At 40.3% G+C, this 24,739-nt stretch overlaps 1 protein-coding gene and 1 long non-coding RNA gene across 2 annotated transcripts in view; both read left to right on the top strand.

The window, feature by feature from the left end:
• LOC112488407 (uncharacterized) overlaps window positions 1-23,122 on the top strand; it is a 37,140-nt gene extending 14,018 nt beyond the window's left edge. Inside the window, exons 2-3 of the long non-coding RNA XR_003052424.1 lie at window positions 22,552-22,621; window positions 23,061-23,122. This is a non-coding gene — a long non-coding RNA (uncharacterized LOC112488407). The remainder of the gene's footprint in view (window positions 1-22,551; window positions 22,622-23,060) is intronic.
• Window positions 14,529-18,321, top strand: LOC103392954 (protein Tob1). The gene is made up of 2 exons (XM_008329732.3): window positions 14,529-14,805; window positions 16,151-18,321. The coding sequence occupies exon 2, from the start codon at window positions 16,359-16,361 to the stop codon at window positions 17,376-17,378; it is 1,020 nt and encodes a 339-aa protein (XP_008327954.1). The 5' UTR covers window positions 14,529-14,805; window positions 16,151-16,358; the 3' UTR covers window positions 17,379-18,321.
• Window positions 23,123-24,739: the final 1,617 nt, after the last annotated feature.

The following is a 24,739-nucleotide window of genomic DNA, read 5'->3' as shown; positions in this document are numbered from 1 at the left end:
AAAAAGTCTTTTTACAATGCACTTTTGCTCAGAAGAACAACATGACCAGGGAAACAAACCAGTGCCTGTAAAAATGCTGAATGCCTGCCTTTGTTTTAGAGAGATGTGATGTGTTTCCCTCTGTTGTGTGTGTTGTTTATTCTCACAGTATTACATTTTGTTCTAGTAATCTTACCACTTCACTTTTATTTTTTATTTTACTTTACTTGTTTGACAGCTCTTGTGTAAGTTTTAAAGCAAACTTCCTCAGTGACTACATTTTTTTTCTATGTAGCAGGATGTATAAAATACATTTGTGGTGAAAAAAAGGAAAAGTTGTGATAAAAGTTGTTTTTACCACCGTACAAATTCAAACAGAAGGCTGTAATACTTTAGCTAGTTTTGTGGGGGGACTGTCACAAAAGCTAATGCTACTGGTGTTAGCATCTGAGGTAGCGTTCCAATTAACACAACACTTGTTGCAGATACATTTGGAAAAGCGTGTTATCAAGAAAGTCACTTGCTAACACTGACTACTACTTAAAAATATTTATTATATTTTATATATAATATAATTTTATTTTATAAGTGGTTTGCTAGGGTTACAGGTCTAAGGCTAAAGGCTAAATGCTAAAGACAGGAATAAATCTGAGAAATGGGATCTGTTTACATTCTGCAAGAAGAAGAAGAAGAAAAAAGGAAAGAAAAAGAACAGGGCGCTGTTCCATCAGCGGCCCATGTATTTTTTATTTGCCCTTCTCCGGCAGGTCACACTTGAAGAGAAGTGCGGAGGCTGCTTGTGAAGCCGTGGCACAGCAGTGTCAGAGCCGGGGCCATTCCTCAGGTGCCCTGTTGGCACTTTAACAAAGGAGGAAAGTGGCCTCAATTGCAGTGTTCCGTCTGAAGCCCAGAGGTATTGATTATGTGTTGAGAACTTCGAAAGCTCAACAATGACTCAGCACTTTCCCTCGCGTCCGTTCTCCACGTAAAACACATCTGCTGCCATGGTCCTGCTGTTTTGTTGGCGCTGAGCATAACACAGCTTTGAAGTGCTAATGCGGGCGACGTGCACCCGCTCTAATGAAACACGGTTAAGAGGCAGGAGCAACGCACCTCAGGATTTGTCATCTGTTTTTAACAGGGTCGTTAGTGCGTCCTTGGAGAGGAGTGATGGATCGGAGCGCAGGCGAGAAATGGAATCGTCTCTGTGATGAATGAGATACTGGACCCATAATTCCACACGGCAGGGCACATTATATGGACTCCAAGTATCCACCCTCCCAGGACACTGTGGTGTGGAAATCAAATATTAATAATGTTTTATCCACTCTGGGTTTGTGGATTTTTAAATCTCCTTAGGTCGACTTTAATATTATTTACCGTAATTATAAAAACCAAATACAGGCTGCAGCACTTTGCATTTGGCCAAAGAAATCAAACACTTGGCTCAGAAACTGCACTGTTATGATTACAGCTGATGTCATGGTCAGCTACTTGGGCTGGAGAATGTTATATAATGAGGTACAAGTCACTGCACTGAAATAAAGGTCAGATGGAAAGAACACACTGTAATCCCTGCAATGGAAACAACAAAGTCTCTGCTACTGTCTCTGGTACTGTCTCTGGTACTGTCTCTGGTACTGTCTCTGCTACTGTCTCTGCTACTGTCTCTACAGTGAATTTATTGCCCAATACCAGTTGATGCAGTTTAACGGCAGAACTGTCTCTTCTTCCCAGTTTCTAACCATTGGGTTAGGAATGTGATTTATTAGAACTTTTTATTGTTGGAATGCACTGAGTCTGTGCAATGGAACCATAGGTTGATGGTACTAGTCCCAGTTTTTGGTACTGTTTTAATTACGTGGTACTTGTTCATTTTTTATGGTACTGTCTCTAATCCCCAGTTCCTAACTTATGTGTTAGAAAAGATGAAATAGTTCTTTACTTCCTTGTTCCACTTTCTGCAGTGAAAACACATCCCTACGTGTGGTATTTGTGTCTGTTGTAAAAAAAAGACAAATACTTTCTGGTATTGCCTGAATTTCTATTTAGTACTCGTGTTCGTGTTAGAACAGTGGTAATTATTCTTGGCGCAGTACCTTTAAATGTCTAGGTTCTGCAGTATTAACTCGTATTATTCCTGGTACTGTCCCTGACATGGTAACTGTATTTAGTTAGAGAAACCACTAAACGTCCTTGGAGTTGATGATAAATCTCCGGCGTCTCTGGTTTAATATAATATTACAATTGAATCGTCACCTCTTCATATTACACTGTACTCTTCAGCAATTCAACGTGAGATTGTTTGTTTGGAAGTATCTGCTGCGAAAGGAACAAATATTGTCTCTGCCGCAGTAATGAGGACAGTTTATATTCTGTATTCTGTCTATATCCTATTTATTGCACTGTGCCAGTTACCAGTTAGCAGTTAGCAGTTAGCAGTGAAGACTCTAATTCACTGGCAGCAGAATGAGCCCAGACCCACATGTATGACAACAGTTCTTATGACATACCAGTTGTAATATTAGTTTAAAAAAAAAAATCAAGCATCAAATACGTTCATGTGTTGTGTGTCAAAATGTAAATTGAGCTCAGGATCATCAGTAACACGAGATCCAGCCGTCCGATGACTAAATGCTGCTTTTATTGTTGTCCCTTTCTAATTTCCACTGCTCATATTTCACCTTGTAGCTTCTTGGCTGCAGATATTTTTAGCCCCGACTTACATTTTATATTGATTTTATCTGCTGTTGTGCCTTTTTCTTGTACGTGCGACTTGGAAATAAGCCATACACTCGGAGTGTTTTCTCATTGGATGTTGCTCATGTTCCAGCCGCGGGATATGTCAATGCCTAAAAAACCTTGAATAGTCCTTTTAGTGTGAACTGGACGTCATGCTACAAAGAAAGCCTGAGGGAACCAGGTGTACTTTCTGCTGGTGACATTAAGATTCATTGTGTGTTAAAACATCATTTCCAGTATTCCTTTCATTAAGCTTTTATTAAAGAGTTTTTTTTTTTGAAAGGTAAGACTAATCAGGACACACGACCAAACACAGTGGTGTGGGGGTGGGTTAATGATGGGGACACTGCAGATTGTGCACAGGATGCAGATTTAAGAATAGAAACAGCACAATGTTTTCCACTGATTCCCAGAGGCACAGTGGTATCTGGCATCATCAGCATCGCACAACACGACCTCCCTCCTCCATGTTTGCCTCATGCTCTCCTCCCTTCATCGTCTCATTCTCATCCTAAGCCGCTCCACATTTTGAATAGTAACGGAGGCCCCCGCATACTTTCCTTTCACCCCTTCCTTCCCTTCTCGCCTCTCTGGGCTGTATGAATGGGTGGACGGAGCCGTAAATGTAGGCACTCGGAGCAGTCACCGAGAGGCAGTATAAATACATACGGGCTGCCAGAGATAGTGCACGGCTCATAAAAAGCCACGGTCCGACTGACCGCAAAACAAACCCAGCAGAGCAAACAAACACCAAGCGAAAGGTCAGGTCTTTTTTTTTTTTTTTTTTTTGCTCACTCCCACTTCTCCTCTGCAGAACCACACTGCATTTTCGAAAATGTCCTTGCCAGTGATAATCTGACCTGAAACAGCTCTCAGTGCTCTGATAATGATTTTTCCACTACGCCCTCCCCCCCCGCCCTCCACTCCTCCCCTCCTCACCTCCCACCCCCACTCTTCGTCCCATCTCCGGTGGCTGCCGTTCCTGCTGCTTGTGCTCTGCAGTGTTTGCATGCACACTGATTATTCACAAGGACCTACGCACCAGTGACCTCTCCTTGAATGGCTCCCTTTCCCATTACCTTTCATCACTCTCTCACCCATGCAGAGCCAGCCATCCATCCGTGTTTTTGTGTGCACAAAGGAACAAATTTAACTGCTGCCTTCCATGAAGCCTCACTTCTAGGATACTGGCTTCGAACAAGGAGACCATTGAGTGGTGTGGTGACAGGAGAACGGGAGTGGGGGGCGGGGGGGCAGCTGGTCAGTCCTGGCATTCAGGATCACATTTGACATCGGGCTGATCAAAGACTGTGGGTCTGGCTACAGATCGGGGACTAATGGATCGTCACATCAGTATTCTGTCCTCATCGTGTGTGTGTGTGTTTTTTTAACAGGGTTGTAACTATATATGGGCTGGAGTGCAGCCCCTCCCCTCCACCCCCCCCCCAACCCTACTTCACTGTTAATTCAAAAACACCAGATTTAAAGGCAGCAGAGGTGTTCAGAACTCCATTGTTAATCCTGTTCACATGACCCCTGGGTGACCCCCGCCCCTCAACCTGCACTGTTTATACCTAACAATACTTTTGGTCCCACATGCCTTGTCTCTTCACACTGTTTTTTCTTTCTTTCTTTTTGACCTCTCAGTCTGTTTGTTCCACAGTTCGAGTCTATATTTCTGTCATTCTGTTTTTCTTTTTTGTTGTTAGGAATAATCTGTTTGTTTGTTTGTTTACAGCTCGACTGTTTTACACAAATACTGAAGAGTCCGCAGTACTGTGATTGTATCCTGCAGTACAACAGTGTTTACCGGTTCACATTGTATGTGACATTACATAACATGTACAGAGTTTGACCATGACGTTCACTGACCAATCAGCAGTCACCGTGACATGTGCAAGCTATGGTTAACATACTGTACACACACACACACACACACACACACACACACACACTGTTTCTGTGTTGTTGTGAGTACTTCACATAGACATATTCCACATATTTCCCAACCACATGCATTCACCTTACAAGTATATGACCACATAGAATGTGTGGTCACCTGAAAATTAAAAAGATTAACAAAAGCAAAAAATGAATTAAATTGATAAAATAAAAAATAATAAATGAATCAAATCAAAATATATGAGGTTAATGTTGACACCTTGTTGACAAGGTTTGTAATCAGCACCAATCTACAAATGTTTCAAACATTTTTAACAAAATAAAAAAAGGCTAAATTCCCATGATGCATCAGTGATAAATGTCTGGCTCCTCAGTCAGTTTGACATGTGGAGCTTCACTGTCACCCCCTCCCTCTGTTGTGTGACTGTGATGTTGTCATGATAGATATTGAACACAGGAAACAAATGTGAGTCTTTGGTTTTTCTAAGTTGTGTCTCATGTGCATGTAGCACCTCCTCACCCCCTCCGTCCTCCGTCCTCCTCCCCCCTCTCCCTCTCTCATTGGTGTTGTGCAGCATTCATCACTCTTTTGTCCCTCATCAATCACTGCTAACAATCCATCTCATCCATCTCCAAGGCCACTGTCCCTGACCACATCTCTCCCTCATAAATCAACAGACAAATGATTAGCAAACAACATTTGCCTCTCTTTGTTGGTCCTCCTCCCTCGGCTAACCTTTTAATGAATTTCATATTAAGACGTGTCAGTATGTGGAGTCGCCACATCCCTGTGTGACAGGCCAGACAGGACGAGTAAGGTTAAATAATCATTCCCAGCATTTTCGTCCACATCACGTACATTTAAATCCATGCAAATATTGTCCTGTGGAATGAGCGTGCGCTGGCTACGTCCAGACCTGCGGCCTGTGTGTTTGCTGTAGCAGCGCATTAGCTCGACAGACAGATGGAATGGCACTCTCACTCAGATGAGATTTAAAGGATCAAAGAGGGTGAAAGGGGAGGGGCTGGGAGGGGGGGGGCACTGTGAGAATAGTTACCATGGTGACCATGACATCACCAGAGGCTTGTACGCTCTGCCTCAATGGGAGTTTTGTTTGTGTGGAGGCGAAGGTAAACAATGTTCTCTAGACCACAGAAGGAGGCACTTTGTGAAATTTAAGTGACAGAAATGTGGCGTTCAGAGTTCCTGGATACTGAGGACAATCAGGGAAATGGGCCTGTGTGTTTTTTTCTTCTGATTCAGTCTGTTCTTGTCTCCTCCCACACTTCTGCATCTCTCTGTCGTGGGCGGATGCTGTAAAGGCTCAGTTACGTCAACACAGTTAAAACACAGTGTTGTTGGGCGGAGGTGAAACTTCCGGTCTGTTCACAGTCACTTTTGGCATTATCTATGACTAGTGTGACTACCTGCACAATGAAATCAAACTGTTGTCATAATAGTTAAATAAGCAGTTTGACTGGACTACTGTCCTAGTCTTGTTCAATTGTCGTTGTTTAAACATGGGAGAAAAAGCACTTTATTTACAGCAGCACATACAGTAGGATCCTCCTGTGATTGGTCTCAGTAAGAAAAGAAAAGGTTCTGATGTAGTGCTTCTACCTGGTCCCCAGATCTATGGCCTTGTGGGAAAGGTTCTATAAATAAATACTGAGCTGAGGTAATCTGAAGCGTTTGTATGGAACAGTATCTTGTACAGACATCGAAATAAGGACTGGGGGGAAAAAAAGTGTTTTTCTTTGGTAAAATACTTCAAACCTCGGGGCATTCAAACGTCCTGGTGCCCCTCAAGCAAACCCCCATGTGTCTTTCCTCGTCTCCACCTCCTCCACAGCTGCCGACAGTTGTTGCCCAAAGATTTCCTCGCTGGCACCATTACGTCAAAATAAGATTTGTGTGTGTGTCGTAGCATAAAGGTCAGGGGGAGAGACTCCACCCGGCTGTCCCACTGACACGGTTGACACTTGGGGGGGTGGGCACTTTGACTCCATATGTGTTTCACTTGGGATCAAAGGGTGTTTGAAACTGATTCGGGGAGTCGAGCAGCACCTCTGCTCTCTGAAGTGCCTTTCAGAGGACAGAGTGTGATTTGTGGCAGCTGGACACTTCCTTCCAGGCGCAGGTGAGAGGACGCAGGAGGAGCCCAGTGTGTTTGAAGCAGAGTTTGGTGAAAAAGCTTTGTGGAAGTGGAAGCTGGTGGAAACAACTCTTGAAAGTTTCAAGTAGAGTAAACACAAAGTTGGAGACGTTCTGTGATTTTACTCGGTGCTACTTCAAAAAAAAAGCTATGCATTTATGAACTCCTAAAATGATTGTTCCCTGTTTCTGAGCAAACCATAGAAAACACTTTTTTTTGCTTGTTGTTGCTAATGTGAAAATGTCAGCTAAGAGTTTTTGTGGTCCAACAGTGAGCAGTATGTCCTATCTCCAGTAATCATTTAGTTTACCCAGTAGTTGTATAAAAGGTGGTGGTTGTACATGAAGTAACAACATGCAAAGCTTGACTGAAGGTAAACGTCTCCCACATGATTTTATGATGCTGTATCTTACAGTCTTTACCCTCTTTGCCTACATGCTGTTTGTCCTCTATGACCTAACTGGAGCTAACACTTTGATATGGTTTTGCACATTTTACTGCCCACATCAGACACCTGATAGGACGGAGGCTAAATAAAGGAAAGGTTAATGTGCAGTACTCAACAATAAATTACGCACCGTTAAGTCCATTAGCTTGTGTGTGTATTCACAACAGGTACAGGTATTGGTTTGGAGTCACAGAGCCAGTATTTATGTGGAGTTTTGTCTCTCTTTGAGTTGGAACTTACACAAAGTTAATGTTAAAATGTTTAATGTTTTATATTGATAACAGTATAATATAACAGCGATATAAAAATGACATCATTAGCTTTACCTTCACACTGTTATCTCACAGCTCCTAGAACCAGGTTAACGTGGAAAAACACCAACACACTTCACAGACTGTTACTTTGTACTGAAGCTAAAGGATCAGATCCACACACACACATGCACACACACACCTGTGGTACTTGTAGTCAAGAGAGGAGTTGTGTCTTCAAAACATGACAGATTGTAGTAGACTACCAATATGGAACACTGTGTCTGCCTTCACCAAATGAACCCTGGGGCAAAGTATCTTTTTTACGTTTTCAGCCTGATATAAAAGTTGTGTAATGGGTTACAGTATGTGAGATACACAGTGGCCTACTGTTATTTATAGGAAATGAACAGTTTGGGGATGAAAAACAAAAAGAAAAGACAAATCTTTTTTTTTTCACGGTAATTTCATACATATAGATGATTAAATTCTGACATTAATTTTTTTATGTTATATATGTTGCAAAAGTCAACAACTTTATTTCTATGGATAGACTGGGAATTACTAACCAACATGTGTTTACAACACTTAATGAAAGAATCCCTGGAAATGATTAAACACACTGGGAAACCTAAGACTTTAAAATGAATGCACAGCAAAAAAGCTTTACATTTCAATCTCGATATTTTCATTATAGTTAAAAAAAAAAAAACTTCCCAGGACAGGAACATAATTGGAATAATGCTGTGGTGAAGCACAATCAGAACACCTAAAGATAATATAAATTATAAATTAGTTATTTTATAAATCTATCCGAGAAAACACGGTCGTAGTTTAAAGTCAATGAGATTCCGGCTGGTGCGTGACCTCTGCGTCTGTGTCGATTACTCAAAACATATGCACGTTCAGAACAGAGATGAACTCATATGGTGTACAGATGGGTGTGTGATCACATATTCAGAGAATGTAAGACCAGGCCTGCTGAGAGGTGTCTGAATGTACATATGTGGGGCTGGAGGGATCACGGATTTAACGGAATAACACTGCTCGGAATACCTGTCTCTTTTCAAAGACAACAGTGGGAGTGTTATTCCCAATCTGTTACTTCTCCATCATCTCCCTCTTCCGCCGTGGCTCCTCTCATCCATCAGACACATCTGCTGGCAGAGATTCCCTGCTGTTTACATGTCAGTTCTCCCTGTGAGGCCTAATTGCACACTGTGTCTTACCAGGCTAAATCCTGCTGCTGAAAAACCAATGTAAGACCCATGTGGTGGTCCCAATAAGAGAATAATGTATGTGTGTTAACAGAAGAGTCAGACTGACAAACATCCTTGTGATGTTGTATATTATATACATATATATAATATACAACATCACAAGGATGTTTGTCATATATATACAGTATATGTGTATGTATTTATGACACCTTATTTCGCTGGTTGTCTTCTTCCTCTTACTGTACCTTTTCTTTAACAGTCTCTTCCAGTATGAATTCCAAGGTCTCCTCTGCTTCAAATCCTTCTTCTTCCACAACATCCCAGCTGTCCTTTATGTGTCTCTATTTCCCCTCCTCTCCTCACCTTTTTTATTTTCTCACCTCTACATCCTTCCACTTTGAGGAGACTATTGCTTCTCACACACCTCAGAGTCCCACCACACCCCAATCAAGGGATTTTATTGATCCAGTCACAAATAAACAGCTGTGTGTCCATGTGTGAAGTGATCAAGGACACATTTGGCCACAAATGTAGTGCAAGGTGAATGCAAATGTCCTCCAGCCACAGAGGAATTCCATAAATAACATGAGCAGTGGGGATGCGCCTGCTTCTGATTTTTTTTTTTTTTTTTTTGCTTTAGTTCTGTAAATGTGAAATATGTTTTCGCTGAGCAAAGATGTGAAAGCACTCAAGAGATATTTGAGCCCTTCTGATGGCCGGTAAAAGACCTAATGTGAATATATTTCATTTGAGTGATGGGAGCTGAAGAAAAACAAACATCTGCAAAGGTCTCTGTGTAGGCTGCAGCCACAGTGGAAAGTAGTTAAGATAAATGTTTTATTTTTAGTAATGAAAACAAGATAACCACTGAGAGAACAGCTGCAGAAGTAACACAGTCCTTTTTCACATGAATTATACATAAGGCTGACCACATAGATGCAGAAGAGACACCACACACCACTGGTACACCACAGGGAAGCCTTTCAACTGGTAAATAATAAAATTCAACTGGGAGTAATGTTAGTCATTTCTTATGTTTCTTCCATTACAGTAGAATAGATTAGATAATGCATACAAATATTTTTCTGGTTTGTGGTGTGAAAAAATACTAATGATAGTTAAGATAACCTAGGTTTTCATCTGGTCCATATTTATATTTACAGACAGATGTATTTGCTGTCAATAATTCATACACACTGAGCTCTTAAATACAAACATGGTACAGAAGGTCTACTCCAACTCCACAAACCCATACGTAGGGAACGTCCTACCGTCCAGCCACTTCCTGTACGTGCTGTGGCCTCCTGTTTTGTCGCAGTAATACATTAAATTAAACTGGAAAAACATCATGTCACGCACAAAACAATACAAACACCTCAGTATGTTTCTGCTCCCACTCATATCTGTGTGGTTAAACTGGTGCATTGTCTTGATTAATGTTAAAGCAGTCGTAGTTAAACTGGTGTCTTGATTAATGTTAAAGCAGTCGTACAGTATTTTAGCATCAGGGGTAGTTAGCATTTAATTTAGCCATCTCTTGGTTAAATCTACAGCTATCTTGTATACTCTTATATACTGCCATGCAGTACCTGATGTTTCTGAAAGGAAATGTTACAAGAAGGGGCAAAAACAATGAGAAGTCATGCACAGGGTTCTGGGCTAAACTGTGAGAACAACAAGAAGTCTAGACTCTGTCATAATAAGTTAATAAAAAATCATTTTGAATAAATAAAACTACTCTTGAAATATTTGTTCCCCATATTTGATGTTTTAAAACAAGCCAAAAACAAATTAAATAATAATACATTTTACATCGCTTGGACTTGGTTATTCTAGGACACCTTTGTATAATGAACAAATCTATAGGTGTCGCCCCAGAAGGCTGACATTTGATAAATTATGTAACAGCCTTGGTGAGCTATGTAGGCAACTGCTCAGCCGCTCTGCTGTCGTGACATCTTGCTACATAACCCCTATATTTACAGTACATACTGAGTGCTTTGCCATGCATGTCATCCATGTGCATGCATGCATGATCTGTGACTCACCCAGGATAGAGGGCTTCAGCATGATGCCAGTGTCCCAGTATAAATAACAGAAACTGTACAGGTTGTCATTCTCCAATAATCCTATAGAATGTGGGTTTTAAAGGCTCAGCCACTCATGAAATGTCGCTGATAGGATTTGGTTGTTTTGAACATCAGACCCAGGATGAAGGTGAACGGACTTGTTCAGCATGTATAATGAATGAATGAATGCTATAGCACAGTGAATGTCTCTTGATCTATACGCTTCAATGACAGCTGCTAGCACAGTGATAAGTTCATTTTCTCTGGTCTAATTTTATGCTATTATTCCATTGTTTTGTAATCCTACGGTCCACAGGTTGTGGCTTGTGTTTTTAGTAATAAATACACTTAAAATATTTGAAGTTGTTCTACTTGTGTGTCAGTGATGGTCCACATTCTCTTTAAACACTTTAGTTGTCTGTGTTTTTCTAAGCTTTGGTTTTAACATTCTCATCATTCATGCTGCTCCTGCATCTTTCATCCCCTATGTCTCACTCGCAACTCATTTGCTCTTCAAAGAGACAGGGAAGCATCTGCCTATTACGATGTGCCCAGGGCCTACTGCAGAGCTGTGTTAAGTAATAACAACCAGTGACGTCAAAAGCTTTCTGGCTGAGCAGGAAAGAGGAAAGATGAGGGGGCGAGAGGGGGATAATAGTACAGGGGGGAGGAGAGTGGGAGGCAGACGTGGAGCAGTTGTTTGTTGGCTTCAACATTCATGTGAGCTCTGCTTATCCTCTTTCAAAACATTGCTGTAATGATTTTTCCTTGTCAATTGTGTTTTGCACTTTCACCCCCGTCGGGTCAAGAGGAGGGGTCTGTTCTGCTCGGTCACGCATTCGCTGCTAAGTGGGTTTTTTTTGTACATGGTCCGGTCACAGGGCCTGTGTGTTTGTCACAGGACAACAGAGAGGGGGATAATCTCAGCTCAGTCCCAGTGTAAAACAGGCAGGTTTATGTTGATGCAAGGATATTAATGCAGGATTGTCTTAATGTGATGAAATAACTGGGATGAAAATTACACAAGATGGTTATGAATAGAAATTACAGTATAGTCTTAACCTAAACATGTATACATTATTATATTTACCTTTTGCAAGGAAGCATTGCAGATGTTGAAGAGTCTGATTTTTAAAAGAATTTGGTGAATTACTCCGTCCCCTAAATAGAATGGGGTTTTATTGTAGGTCTCTTATAGTTGGTGACAGGGAAGTATGCATTAGTGGATTACACCCTGAATCAACGTAACATTCTTAACATGGCTCATTATGGCTGTTGACCTTACTTTGTCAGGTGATGCCTGTTAGCTGGAAATGTGTACACCATAAGCAAACAGTCTACTGTCGGAGAGCACCATAACCATTCGCTGTATATGAACCTGCATAAAAAGCCAGAGAATGTCTGTGAGAAAGAACTGTAGAGGACATGTGATGTGAAGCTGAACTGAGCAGTTTACAGTAACGACAAGTCTTCGGGCCCTGGCAGGGTTGGAGAAGTCACATTGTTTTTTTTTGGTTGTTTTTTTTTTTTTAAAGAAGAGGTCAATGTCATACTAGGTTAGAAATCTAGATTAATGAGCCATTGCCAAAATATACAACCTCTGCTCTATTCTTTCCCTCTCCCAATGCATGAGAAGAATCTGTCATCTTTGTCCCCACAGCACTTTCCAAGCCAGCTCTTTGCACATATTTTACAGCTCACACCGAGCACATGACTTTGCTCGGCAATCCCAAGTGCATGATGAATAACTAGAAGGCCACACTGTGCTGTCGGTCTGCCTACACAGACCAGCAGCCCTTGCCTAACCTATTATAAAACCAGCTGCAGTAGTGACATAAATAAACCTCTCATACTTGGTAGGTTTCCAGCAGCCAATTTTATATTCTTGTTGTGCAAAATAAATAAATAAATAAAACGTGAATGAAAATGTATAAACGTGGAGAAAACTATAAAAAGTTACGTAAAGAGAGGAAGTTAATTGAGGGTGTTACAAAATAGAGTATGACAACTGTACCTTTATATAAATTTTATGACTCACTTTTTTGCAATGACAGATGCCAGAAACATTGAGTCAAGGGAAGGAATTTGTGGACTGTTAAAAAAACACTTTGACTTAGTACAAGATGCAATTATGTCTATAATAATAGATTAGTGGCAGCAACAAAATGTAACCATGATTTAAAAATGACTTGTGCTGTTTCAACTGGACTCATTAGGCTGTTTTTTTCCCCTTACTTTTGTATACTGGGCTTTAAGTTTGGCACTGACTACTTCTCATTAAACTGAACTTACTGTTTATATTTGCTTAACAGATACAGATGAAAAAGGGACATTATAGCACATATCCTCCTTTTATTTTATTTCAACACCACCGCAACATGGCTGGCTTCACATTGAGACACAACTCGGCATGTTATATTTAGTCATTCAAAATAATAATAATTAAAAGCAATTTGGTGTTGCGTTTAATTTTAGACTGTTGAAAATTTACATTGTATTTATGAATAATATCAGGATTATTTATTTAAACAAAAACATTTGCCTCACCGTTTTTGATTTAGACAGAGTGCAGTCGCTCAGGATGTTAGATTAACATTGGGCAGCACGTAATTATTTATTAGGGCTGTCATTTACTGAAGGCACTTAATATGTTAGGACAAACATTGCTAATTGTTAGTCCCTGAGTTCACTGAACACCACCTTCTGTCTTTGTCATCAGTATTGGCAAGTTTTATGTGAGTTTTCACATTTGCTGATATAAACATGTACGTTGTCCAGCATAACACTTGCAACTATATTCTGAGCATAAAAGAGGAAAAATCCATGTGGGCTGCGTTCTAATTCATGTCTTTGTTTATTTATGCACTTTATATTTGGCAACAGTGTGCGTTCCGTCGAGTGATGACGTAGGCAGCCTACATCAGCACCTTGGATACGGACACGCCATTCACCTCGGGGCTCCTGCCCCGTTTTGGACCAATCAGCGCATGTGTTTTCTAGATAGTCATTCCGCACCACCCACACTGCTGCCAGCTGTATTGTTCCGCATTTTACATTCACCAGCTTTTCGTGGGAAATCGAGCATAAATAATGCACCATAGTCTGTGTAAATATATGACAACATTTTTTTTACATGTACGTGGTTGTTATCGCATAAATAACGCAGTAGGTGTCTGGTTGTGTTGTGTAAACAGAGACGTTTAGGAGAACAAGTCGTCTTTCAGTGTATACATTGTTTGCGACTATTATTGGGAGGTATTGTTAAAACTTTCATGTAAATGAATGACAAAGACATTTGTACTAAATACTACGTAATAAATAAAAAAACGTATTTGGGTTTTAGATGAGATGAGAAACGTGTAGAAAGCTCAAGCATATACAGATGCATCGAGTTGCATGCATCAAGTTTTTATTTTATAATAACTTAATCCGACACCGAATGTGCTAGATATAAGACAGTCTTAAATCCGTATTGATTTTACTTTTTCTTTTTTTCTTTTTTTTTTCATTTAGCTGTCAGCACAGACCTATATGTTATCTCTGACGCAGACGCCTTTCAGGGGCGTCTCCAGTTTCTCAGAACCATATTTTACTGATTGACAGCTCGGCTTAACCAATAACAGCACTAAGAGAGCCTCGTGTTGTGGGTGGGATCTTTTCTTTGGGCCAATGGAAGCCGCTAGTATTGTTTTGACCTCTGAAACCGCATCACCACCTACCGCGTGCCCATGGCGGAGGAAAGCTATAAATAAAGGCAAAGCAGTACATGAACTGGGACGAAGTTGCAAAACTCCCTAGTAGGAGGGAGCTATTCTGCGGGCCTGCTGAAAGAAGGAGAAGCAAAACGCCAAATAACCTTATAAAACAGAAACTAACGCTAATCGTGAACGCCAATCCTCCGAATTTTACACGTACTGGAATACTTTTTTGTACTGTCGATATTATATTGTCTGTGAAGAAAGTATTTATACCTTATTTTCTATTTGCACTAACTAACGGTACTCCAAACTACTGAGAGTCATTTTTTTTACAACAAAGGTAAGCAGTGTCATCTGACTATTTACATATGTCTAGAAAAGTAAGTAAGAAACATTGTCTTTAACATTTGTACTGTCGTACTGGAGGTCTATTCATACTTAGTAAGCTGATTTGCTGCGTCAGTTCGGTAAGTTAGGGAGGGGTGCGATAGAGTGAGGCAGAGTGACAGAGAGAGTCCAGTTTATACTGTGTCAAATATGTTTGTTTTTTTATTGTTCTCATATTAACTTAAAATACTTCGATATATATACACGGAAGTTAGGTTATTGCGCTTGTAAAACTACTTAATCTCTCTTGTTGTTCTTGTTCATTTTTATTAGTGTTAGTTCAGTGTAGTATAAACCGTTTTGACTGCGTTTTTCTTTTTAAGATACAGTACCGTTGCTCCATTTACCCATTGCGTTGCAGTTGTCTCCTATAATCTAGAGCTTTTCTCTGACCGAGAGCATTTCGGTGAAGCTGACAAGCAGCCATCCTGCATATAGTATTTTGGTACGTTTATGTAGCACGGAACCTGGAATCGTTTTTAATCATCATGTGAGAAAACAGCACAATAGTCACTGCTTTAGTATTTGAAAAAAGAGAAGCAACACCTCAACAAAAAACGGACGCGATTGTATATCCCGGATTGACGAGAGACGGCTTTTCTGCCCAGTGGAGTAAAAATAAAAACACGTCAGTATCCATTAGCTCTTACCGACGGGCGTTATTGTAGCAGAGCATGTGTGCTTTCCTAGTTCGGGAAATGTCATTTTAACAAACGCTAACTCGAAAGCCCAACCGCTCTGCTAACACACTAAACACTTGGGCGTCGTCAAGACGTGGTTTTGCGTTTTATTTCGACACTGTGTTTCATGTAGGCAGCTGTCAAACCGTGTACCTGCCTTAAGACAAGACCCAGCCTCAATTGACGATCGTCGTTAGGAAAGGCTAACCCTTTCTTCGATAACAATTTTTTTTTTAACTGTTATTACCATTGGACGCACGATCTCTATTTTAGTCGTTTTCTTCGCAATGCAATAACATTGCCCCAGAGCCCAACTCCTCTAGTGTTTGGATCCTCTCTACTGCTATTATGCAACAGGATTCCCATTGCCCCAGAGGGGGGTTTGTTTTTACACTCCTTACCTTTCTTAAACAATATAAACGGATAATATAGAGTAGGAGGAGTGCTAAAATAAATATGTGTCTACTCTTTTACTAAATACTATTACATTACCTTGAACTAACATTAAAATGTATTTCAGAAAATGTATTTAATTAACTTAATGCATTTTGATGTATTAAAGATATTTTTCCTCTGAGTACATATTTTCAGTATCTCTCTTTCTGATAATTGTTGCAGGAAAAAAAATCCCAACCTGTGGAAAGACATCTTCTCTACACAACCAGCACTTTTACTTTAAAACCTCTTTCAACCATCAGTTGCTTCTGTCATTTGCCCAGACAGTGTCTGTGCTGCTAATCACGGATAAGCAAAGCAGAACTAGTGGAGACATTTAAGGTCATTTTTACCTTATCGTCATACACCGGGTAATCTTCAGCAGTTAGCTATGCAGCTTGAAATCCAAGTAGCTCTCAACTTCATCATCTCCTACCTGTACAACAAACTGCCGCGTCGACGGGTCAACATTTTTGGCGAGGAGCTAGAGCGTCAACTGAAGCAGAAGTACGAGGGACACTGGTACCCTGAAAAGCCATACAAAGGCTCAGGATTCAGATGCATCCATGTAGGTGAGAAGGTGGATCAAGTGGTGGAGAAGGCTGCCAAAGAGAGTGGGCTGGACATTGAAGATGTCCGCAACAACCTGCCCCAAGATCTCAGTGTGTGGATTGATCCCTTCGAGGTGTCCTATCAGATTGGGGAGAAAGGGCCCGTGAAAGTGTTGTATGTGGATGACAGCAATGAAAGCGGAGCTAGCAATGGGGGACTTGATGTGGATAAGGAGATCAGGAACAGCTTCAATCCTGATGCACAAGTCTTCATGCCCATTAACGAGCCTCTGAATGGTACCTCCCCAGGCTCCAGCTCCCCCTCTCCTCCTTTTGGCCACTCGGCTGCAGTCAGTCCCACCTTCATGCCCCGCTCCACACAGCCATTAACCTTCACAACAGCCACCTTCGCTGCCACCAAGTTTGGCTCCACTAAGATGAAGAGCAGTGGCCGCAACAACAACAACAACAGCAGCAGTACTGTGAATAAAGTGGCTCGCACCTCTCCCACCAACCTGGGCCTGAATGTGAACACTCTCCTGAAACAGAAAGCCATCTCCACCTCCATGCACTCTCTATACGGGTTGGGCCTTGGGCCACAGCAACACCAGAAGCCCTCAGCCCTGTCCCCCAATGCCAAGGAGTTTGTGTTCCCCAGCCTGCAGAGTCAGGGCAGCCAGAGTGCTCTATTTCCCGGGGACAGCTCACTCAGCCTCAGCCCCCTACAGTACAGCAATGCCTTTGACATGTTTGCGGCCTACGGTGGCCTTAACGACAAGTCCCTTATGGATGGCTTGAATTTCAGTTTGAGTAACATGCAGTATTCTAACCAGCAATTCCAGCCTGTTATGGCTAACTAGTACATGTAAAGGTACTACCTAAGCTACTACTTCAGACAGAAACGACCAGAGATGACGTGGGGCAAGGAAATAAACACCAATGCACATTTTAAAAAATATATATTAAAAAATGTAAACAAGAAGAGAATGTCAAGGATAAAAGGAACAAGAATGTGACTTGTCAAATGTAAGATCTGTGTAACAAGTCCAAAAGCATGAGCCCGAGGGTGAAATACTTTGCCCCCTTGAGTTTTACTTTTTTATTTCTTAAACAATGAAGCTTGTATTACAAGATGTCCAAGCTTGGTTACCTAAAACTTCAACATGCAGCATTGTCATTTCTTTTGCCAACCAAGCACAAAATATTTTTTTTTTATGTGACTGTTTTGAGATATTTAAAAAAGACAAAAAAAAAACCACAATTCATGGCCTCTTTCAGTATTTAAACATAACTGGACACCGCCGGTTTTTCACAAAATTGGCATAAATAAGTGGGATTTCCTGGTCTTTTTTCTAATTGTATAATTTAATTTAGTACAGAGTTTGTAAAATATCAGAGTATCTATTGTTTCTACGACATGGTATTGCATTTATATCTTTTTACTACTCCAGTGATCTGTGATGGCTGCAGCAACTTTATGTTTTCTTTTTTATTGAAATTATTATAAAATGAATCCTCTTTGAAAAAAAAATTGACTATTCTAAAGATTGTGTACAGAATATTCCGTAGTGGTGGGATTTAAGAATATTTGCTTTTTTGAAAAAGATAAGAGTTGTATTTTCTGTTAAGAGTTCAAAGATTTTTGCTATATTATGGACAAAATGTAATCGTATATTAATTTTGTACCTACATTGTGCAATACTTGATAAAACAAACGATATAACACAGTATTCTGAGTCAGTGTCTTACATGTCAAGAGGGACTGATAGTTTAATAAGTTTGTATTAAAAAGGCTTGAAATAATTACACTTGTTCAGTTCGTCATTGTTCAGTTGTTGTGGTTACACAATTATACTGCATGAAGGTCTTTTTTTTTGCCTTGTCAGACAAGTACCCAGATCTTCCCTGAAGCAGGCACAGTCAGGTTCTCCCAGAACAAGAACAAATACATTTTAACTCCCCAGCGTGGTTGGTTTTACAGATTGTCAGTTGTGGAGACGACTCCAACCAGGAGTGGTCTAATGAATGCAGGTTTATGTTGTTTCTTCACCTGTCAGTCACCCAGATTTACTCCTAGTCCACCATTGTCACCACCATTGTTGCTTGGGCAACATTTGTTCTCACAGCACAGTGTGCATTGGTCAACAGTTGCTTCTGGCCAAGTGTCATGACACATGGATACGGGGAGTGTTGTAGTGTCCACTCTGGTTAACGTCTCAACCAAGATCTGCCCTTATATGTACGAGACGTCCCTTCACTATCAGAACAGCCCGGCTGATGAGCAAATATCTGGGCGAATGATAAGGAGTCCTCCATAGAACACAGCTGTACCATATGATAAAGCACAAGCAAAAAAGATAAAGTCAGAAAAAGTAATAATTCCAGTGACCTTTTCCAGTGAGAGGAACTGACTGAATGAATTTAGAATACCAAATTAATCAAAGACCCCGAAGTCAGAGTAAAGATATTCCTCCTGGTGGTGGGGAGACTTTTTAACTGCAGTAATAAAAACAAGTCATGCAGCAGCAGAACATGGAGTCAGGACATGTTAACCAGGAGCGTGGAACTGAATACCGAGCTACTCGCTTACATTTCACCCAGTGTCCTGGAGGATATGAGAAGTTAATGGATAACTGTGTGTGTTTTTAATGCTGTACAGCCAAATGTAAAGGTGGTATTTGGATATTTAAATCGCATAATGATTATACTATAGATTTTCTAGACTTTTACATACAAGTCCAACTACAAAATAATATGTCAAAAATGAGGACATACAAAATAATATAGGGTAAAAGTCAAGTGTGATAGTGTTGTCTATTCAACCTAAGACCAATTTTGTTTACTTTATTTCATCGGAGCAGAACTCCTTTGAACCAGAAACAACCGGTGCTATATTTGAAACTGTGTTGTTTTCCTGTTGAAAGGTTGGTCGTTGGCCGATGTCATGCCAGTGCAGCTCGACTAAAATCACCCTGACCCTGCTGGGATATCATGTTCTCAGTGCGGTTGGCTCATCGTGGCTCGTCTGTCTGCTTGTCCTCTGATACACTCTGCGATCCACTGGCTGTGTAAAGTTCACCGTGTTTCAGTTGCTGATACAGTCAGTGTAGCTCTGCCTGCAGGGTGTGTGTGTGTGCATTTAAGATCTGTGACAACACAGTTTAATTTCATGTATGATCAACCATTTGATAGTGTTTCAGACTGTGTGTGACTGTCTGTTTACTCCAGGAGTTCTGAATGGACGGGACGTTTGTCCTCTGTTTATTTTACTGCACGGCTCTTACTGTCCTTGGTATGTCAAAGAGTTTATCGTCCATCAACACAGAGAAAACTTTCTCACTCGACCAAAGCATTAAAGCCTGGGGAGAGTGAAGATGACTGATTATGTTTGTTTGGTATAATGGAGGTCTTGTTTCTCCCCTTTAGAAACAGCAGATCTTTTTAAAACATCTTACTATAAATCATTCTCAACTTTACATGCAACCCCCATTTAAATTTAGCGTCTTTACAACATGTAGCATGTATGTTATATCAGTTTTGGCCCAGAGTTCAAACGGTCAAGGATCATCTGACATGACTCATAAAAACGATCAGCGGTCAGATTAGTTCGCATTTTGACAACAGCGTGTATGAGAAGTCAAGGCATGTGGATGTTCAATGACCTGTCAGAATGACAAGTAATGTTCCAGGAATCAAATGAATGTTTAATAGGATAATTTCCCATTCAGTAAATATGTGTGTGTGTTTGACCATCCTGCCTGCAGTCCAGATCAGTCTCCTACTGAAAATATAGTAAAGAAGAGTTTTTGTTTTTTTTAAAAGAAAAAAAGTCAGCACCGCTGAGTGTTGAGCAGCTGGAGTTTTTCATACATCAACTCACTGAAACTCAAACCCTTAGTACTGCCTACTTTCAGTTAATTAATGAGTCAAAGCTTTAAATGAAAGATATTTATCTACGTGCAGAAATAATTTCAAATTAAGTTTGGATTTTTGACAACAACAGAAAACAATGGAAGTGTTCTCCTTTTCCCCTATTCCTGCATAAACGCATTTATACGATTATGATACGTTATTGGAATTGGAAATTGTATTTTTTTGAGAAACAAAGAAAATAATTGGATAAAGGTAATGGTTAACCATTAAAACACAAACTGATGCAAAAAGAAATGAGAAGTAAAAAGCCTTATTTATTCCTATTCCTGCTTTGTTTTCTGCTTTGTCTTTTTACTCTTACTTCTTGCTATCAAATAAATGTTTAGTGTTGAATTACTTTCCATCCCTATCTACCTCCCCATGTGTGAAGGTCAATGAGAGAGAGAGATAAAGGGGGGCAGGGAGGGCAGCGTGCCATAAAACAATGAGCCAAAACAATCCTAATGAGACCAGACCGAGTGGAGAACCACGATAGAAGAGTGAAAAAAAGGGTGAGGCAAATTGGACGAAGACAATGTGAGGGTGAGGAGAAAAGAGTGAGAGTGAAACACTGCCAAGTGATATTATTGGTAATAATGCAGTGCCAAGTGCGGCCCTCTGTAGCCTCTTCTCCTGTCATGAAAACAGGTGGCGCTCAGCTCAGCTTGTGGGCTCAGCCAGTCGACAGGTCTGCATGGTAATAGCGCTCTCCTCAGCAAAAAAACAAAACAAAAAAAAAAAAACCAGTTAATGGCTTTCCAGTCCCTCGGCTCAGTCCAACCCCTCACCCCATCTATTTCTGGAACCTGGCTGAGGCTGATTGAGCAATGATGAGCTACAGGGAATTGTGTTTTGCTCTGAACATTTCTTCACTAACAACATATCGTTTCCCCACAGTGGAAAGTAAACAATTTGGCCCCAACATCGCTGAATATATCTGAATCTCATTCTTGTTTGAGCTAGCAAAAAGTACAAGCATGTCTTCTTTCTTTTTTTAAAAGTTGCACAACAAGTGAACCACTTGGCTCACATTTAGCTCACGAAGGGGAGAAGGGTAACATGTGTTGACTGCACTCACACTGGAGGCTTATGTGACTCAGGAGTATTGACACAGTTGCTCACACCCATTTAAAACACATGGGCAGTTGCTGGTAGGCAGAGAAAACACACTTTAATTCATCACTAAATATGTTCTAGTGTTCCACTAATACGCCCTAGAGCTGCAGATGGGCTCGTCTCCATAGATGCATGAAGTGTCAGGTATCTAAGACTATTTAAATTTCAGTGGGAGTGGACCAGTTTGTCTTTTTAAAACCCATATCCTCAGCAGACACTCGTGGGACCGGCCCTTTAAACTACAGCTGCTCTTATCTGTACAAGCAAAATCTAGACAAACACAGGCTTCAAGCCCCTCCCACTCGGTGTGGCCCCCCCAGCCTACTGCTCACACGGTTTAGTTTCCTGTGTTGTTTATCACACCACACCCTTACCTGTCATTTTGGTGTGGACAGATTACCGACTACTAAGGAAGACCCAGTGTGTATAATAATAATAAATCAAGAAGTTGCGTTGTGTTACAGTCAATATAAAAATGTTGCATCTGCACGTACATAAGTAATCATATGTAGAAGTAGACATTTTAATGTTGTGATTAAAAACTTGTGGGTTTGGTTCATCTGCCAGGACACTGCCCTCTATCTGTGTTTTCTTGTTTTTGCTGTCTTTTACCTCGCACAGGAGTAGGAATTTACCAGCAAAAAATGTAATTACAAGGTGTCAGAAAGTCTACCTCAAAATCAGGAAGTGACTTGTGAATATATTACTTTCTCTTCCTTTAACTTGTGCTTTAAATATCTTTAGTCGATATATCAGAATGACTGATTCAGATGTTTGATTCAAAATGTTTTTCAATAGTTTTTGTAAAAGTTATTTTGCTCTTTTTATTATTAATATAAACTCAGTATAACACTGTATATATATATATATGGCTGAACTATTCTATCCTCTGCAGGGAGTGGTGGGAGTTTTCATTTGTAAACATTGGGAGTTATTGCATACACACCCAAAACAACATAAAAATCACTTCTGTTTCTAACCTCCACAAACTCTTTTTATTCCAAGGTTGTGAGGATTGGAATCAGCTTCTTCCAACTCTGTTCGAAAAAGACTAATGGACTCAGGTTGTCAAGGGGTGAGTAATCTTTGCTGTGCAATCTGTAGCTGCAGATCTGTAGCAGGGCCAGTGGTGGTGGGCAGTCAAAGGTAAAGTACGTAGACTGGAGGAAGAGACACCTGCTGTACATCACTTTCTAATTTGTTCTCAGGCCTAAAAGACACAGAGGAAGTAAAGCAGCAAGTTGTTTTTGTTGTTGTTGTTTTTTTGGTCTCATGGAGCCTCCAGTCCTGGAAGTGCCTGAAATATATTATTCTGTCTCATGGAGCCTCCAGCCCTGGAAGTGCCTGAAATATATTATTCTAACTTGAAGTGAACTGAAGTGTTAATAGTTTTGCCATAATACTAATTTAGGTAATCTTGGTCTTCAGTTGACACTTTATTTAAATTTTTGCCTATATCTGGGTTAACTTAATGAGGCAGTGGTGGTTCTTTCTGTGTTCTTTTGCTCTTGCAGGACCATCTGTAATACCAACAATTGCCCCTGGGGGATCCATAAGGTATCTCTGATTCTAATTCTAAATGAAATAAAAGCATTTATTTTTCTTAATTTTTTGTAATATATATATGATATAATATTATGTATGTGTTTAATATAATACTGAAGACAAAGTTATACTCTTCAGTATTACAGAACTTTAAAAGACTGTGTCCTCACGGTTCTTCTGTTGCTTATAGAGAAAGACTGTGAATATGAAAAACTTCTCCTGTCAATCCTAGAGTCCGTCTGGATTTACTTCACCTGTACTGTGGAATATTTTTAACCACTTCCATGAATAACATTTACACATATGAAAGAAAAATGCCCGGTGACGGCCACACAGTGAACATTAATGACATGCAGTGCCGTCTCTGTTTCCATAAAACATTTGTGTCCGTGGTGTTTATGTGTTTCCAGGCTATAAAGGGAAAGTGTTTACCCCGTGTGTGTGAGATGACATAGACAGGATTGTTGGCAAACACAGCTCACACTCACACAACAACAAACCCATCCCTGTATCTATGCATATTCTGTGCTGTGTATGTGTGGTAGCAGTGTATGAAAGGTATTTCTCTGGCAGTGTGTGGAATGAGGTGAGCTGCCAGAGAAGGAGAAAGAACTGCTGAAAAAAAGAGTGCAATTGGACATATTTTCACAAGAATTTGACAGCTTTCAAAGGAGGAGGAGGTTTCATTTCACTGCAGTCAGTCGCAGGGCCTCTCCTCTCACAGTGAACCTGTTCGGACACTGTCAGAAAACGTCTCCACAGCTGGAACAGCCCCGACTGACTCAGGACAGCGGAATTTCAACTATCCCACTAATGAGGCGGTGTAGGACACTCACGTGCAGGCCTGAACACACTCACTTCCACATTTCACTTTCTCAGTCTGTATGGTGTTCTCAAAGTCACAGAGACAGCAGTCTGGGAGCCACTGGAGTGTGGGTCAGTGAATACAACTTTATTACCACAGCTGTCACTGGTCGTGTGTTATCCTGCCCAACCCTGGGAGTCTTTTATTCTGCTGGTTAATCTGAAACATTTTTTTATCAGGGTTGTTGAAATTACACCTTTATTCTCAATCAGTCTTTTTCTATATTAATAATATTTAGAATTTTGAACCCTTTTTTTATTACATGAGCAAAACAAACCATAATGTATATCCACAGATTCCACCATCCTTCCACTTACTGTATGTTGCTCTAACACAGTCACTAACTTTACTGAAGTACCTTGAGCTTAGGATAACAGAAAATGTTTCCTTTTTGTTTTTTTAATTTTCTCTATTGCTGCATCATTTGAATTAGTTCGTGGCAGCACAAACACCTATTACTTTAAATTTTTAATTATCAAAATTATTAATATTAATTACAACCTCCATTAATCTCAATTGATGATTAATCATAATTAATTGGAATCACAATTGATCTAAATAATCATGATTAATCATTATTAATTGCAATCACCATCTTAATAAACCATGATTAGTCATAATTCAATATGATCACCATTAATCACGATTAATCATGATTAATCCATAGCTAATCAGACAAAAGAAGTTGCCCCTTTGCATTGCCCCTCTCTGAGGATTTACATGCATTTGCAGCAGCAGCCTTTAATCTTCCCTCAACTTTAGTGTTTGCTCAGTTTCCCACAT

The sequence above is a fragment of the Cynoglossus semilaevis genome, chromosome 17, assembly GCF_000523025.1.
Source record: "Cynoglossus semilaevis isolate Cse_v1.0 chromosome 17, Cse_v1.0, whole genome shotgun sequence".
NCBI lineage: Eukaryota > Metazoa > Chordata > Actinopteri > Pleuronectiformes > Cynoglossidae > Cynoglossus > Cynoglossus semilaevis.
This window is presented reverse-complemented; position numbering and strand designations above follow the sequence as displayed.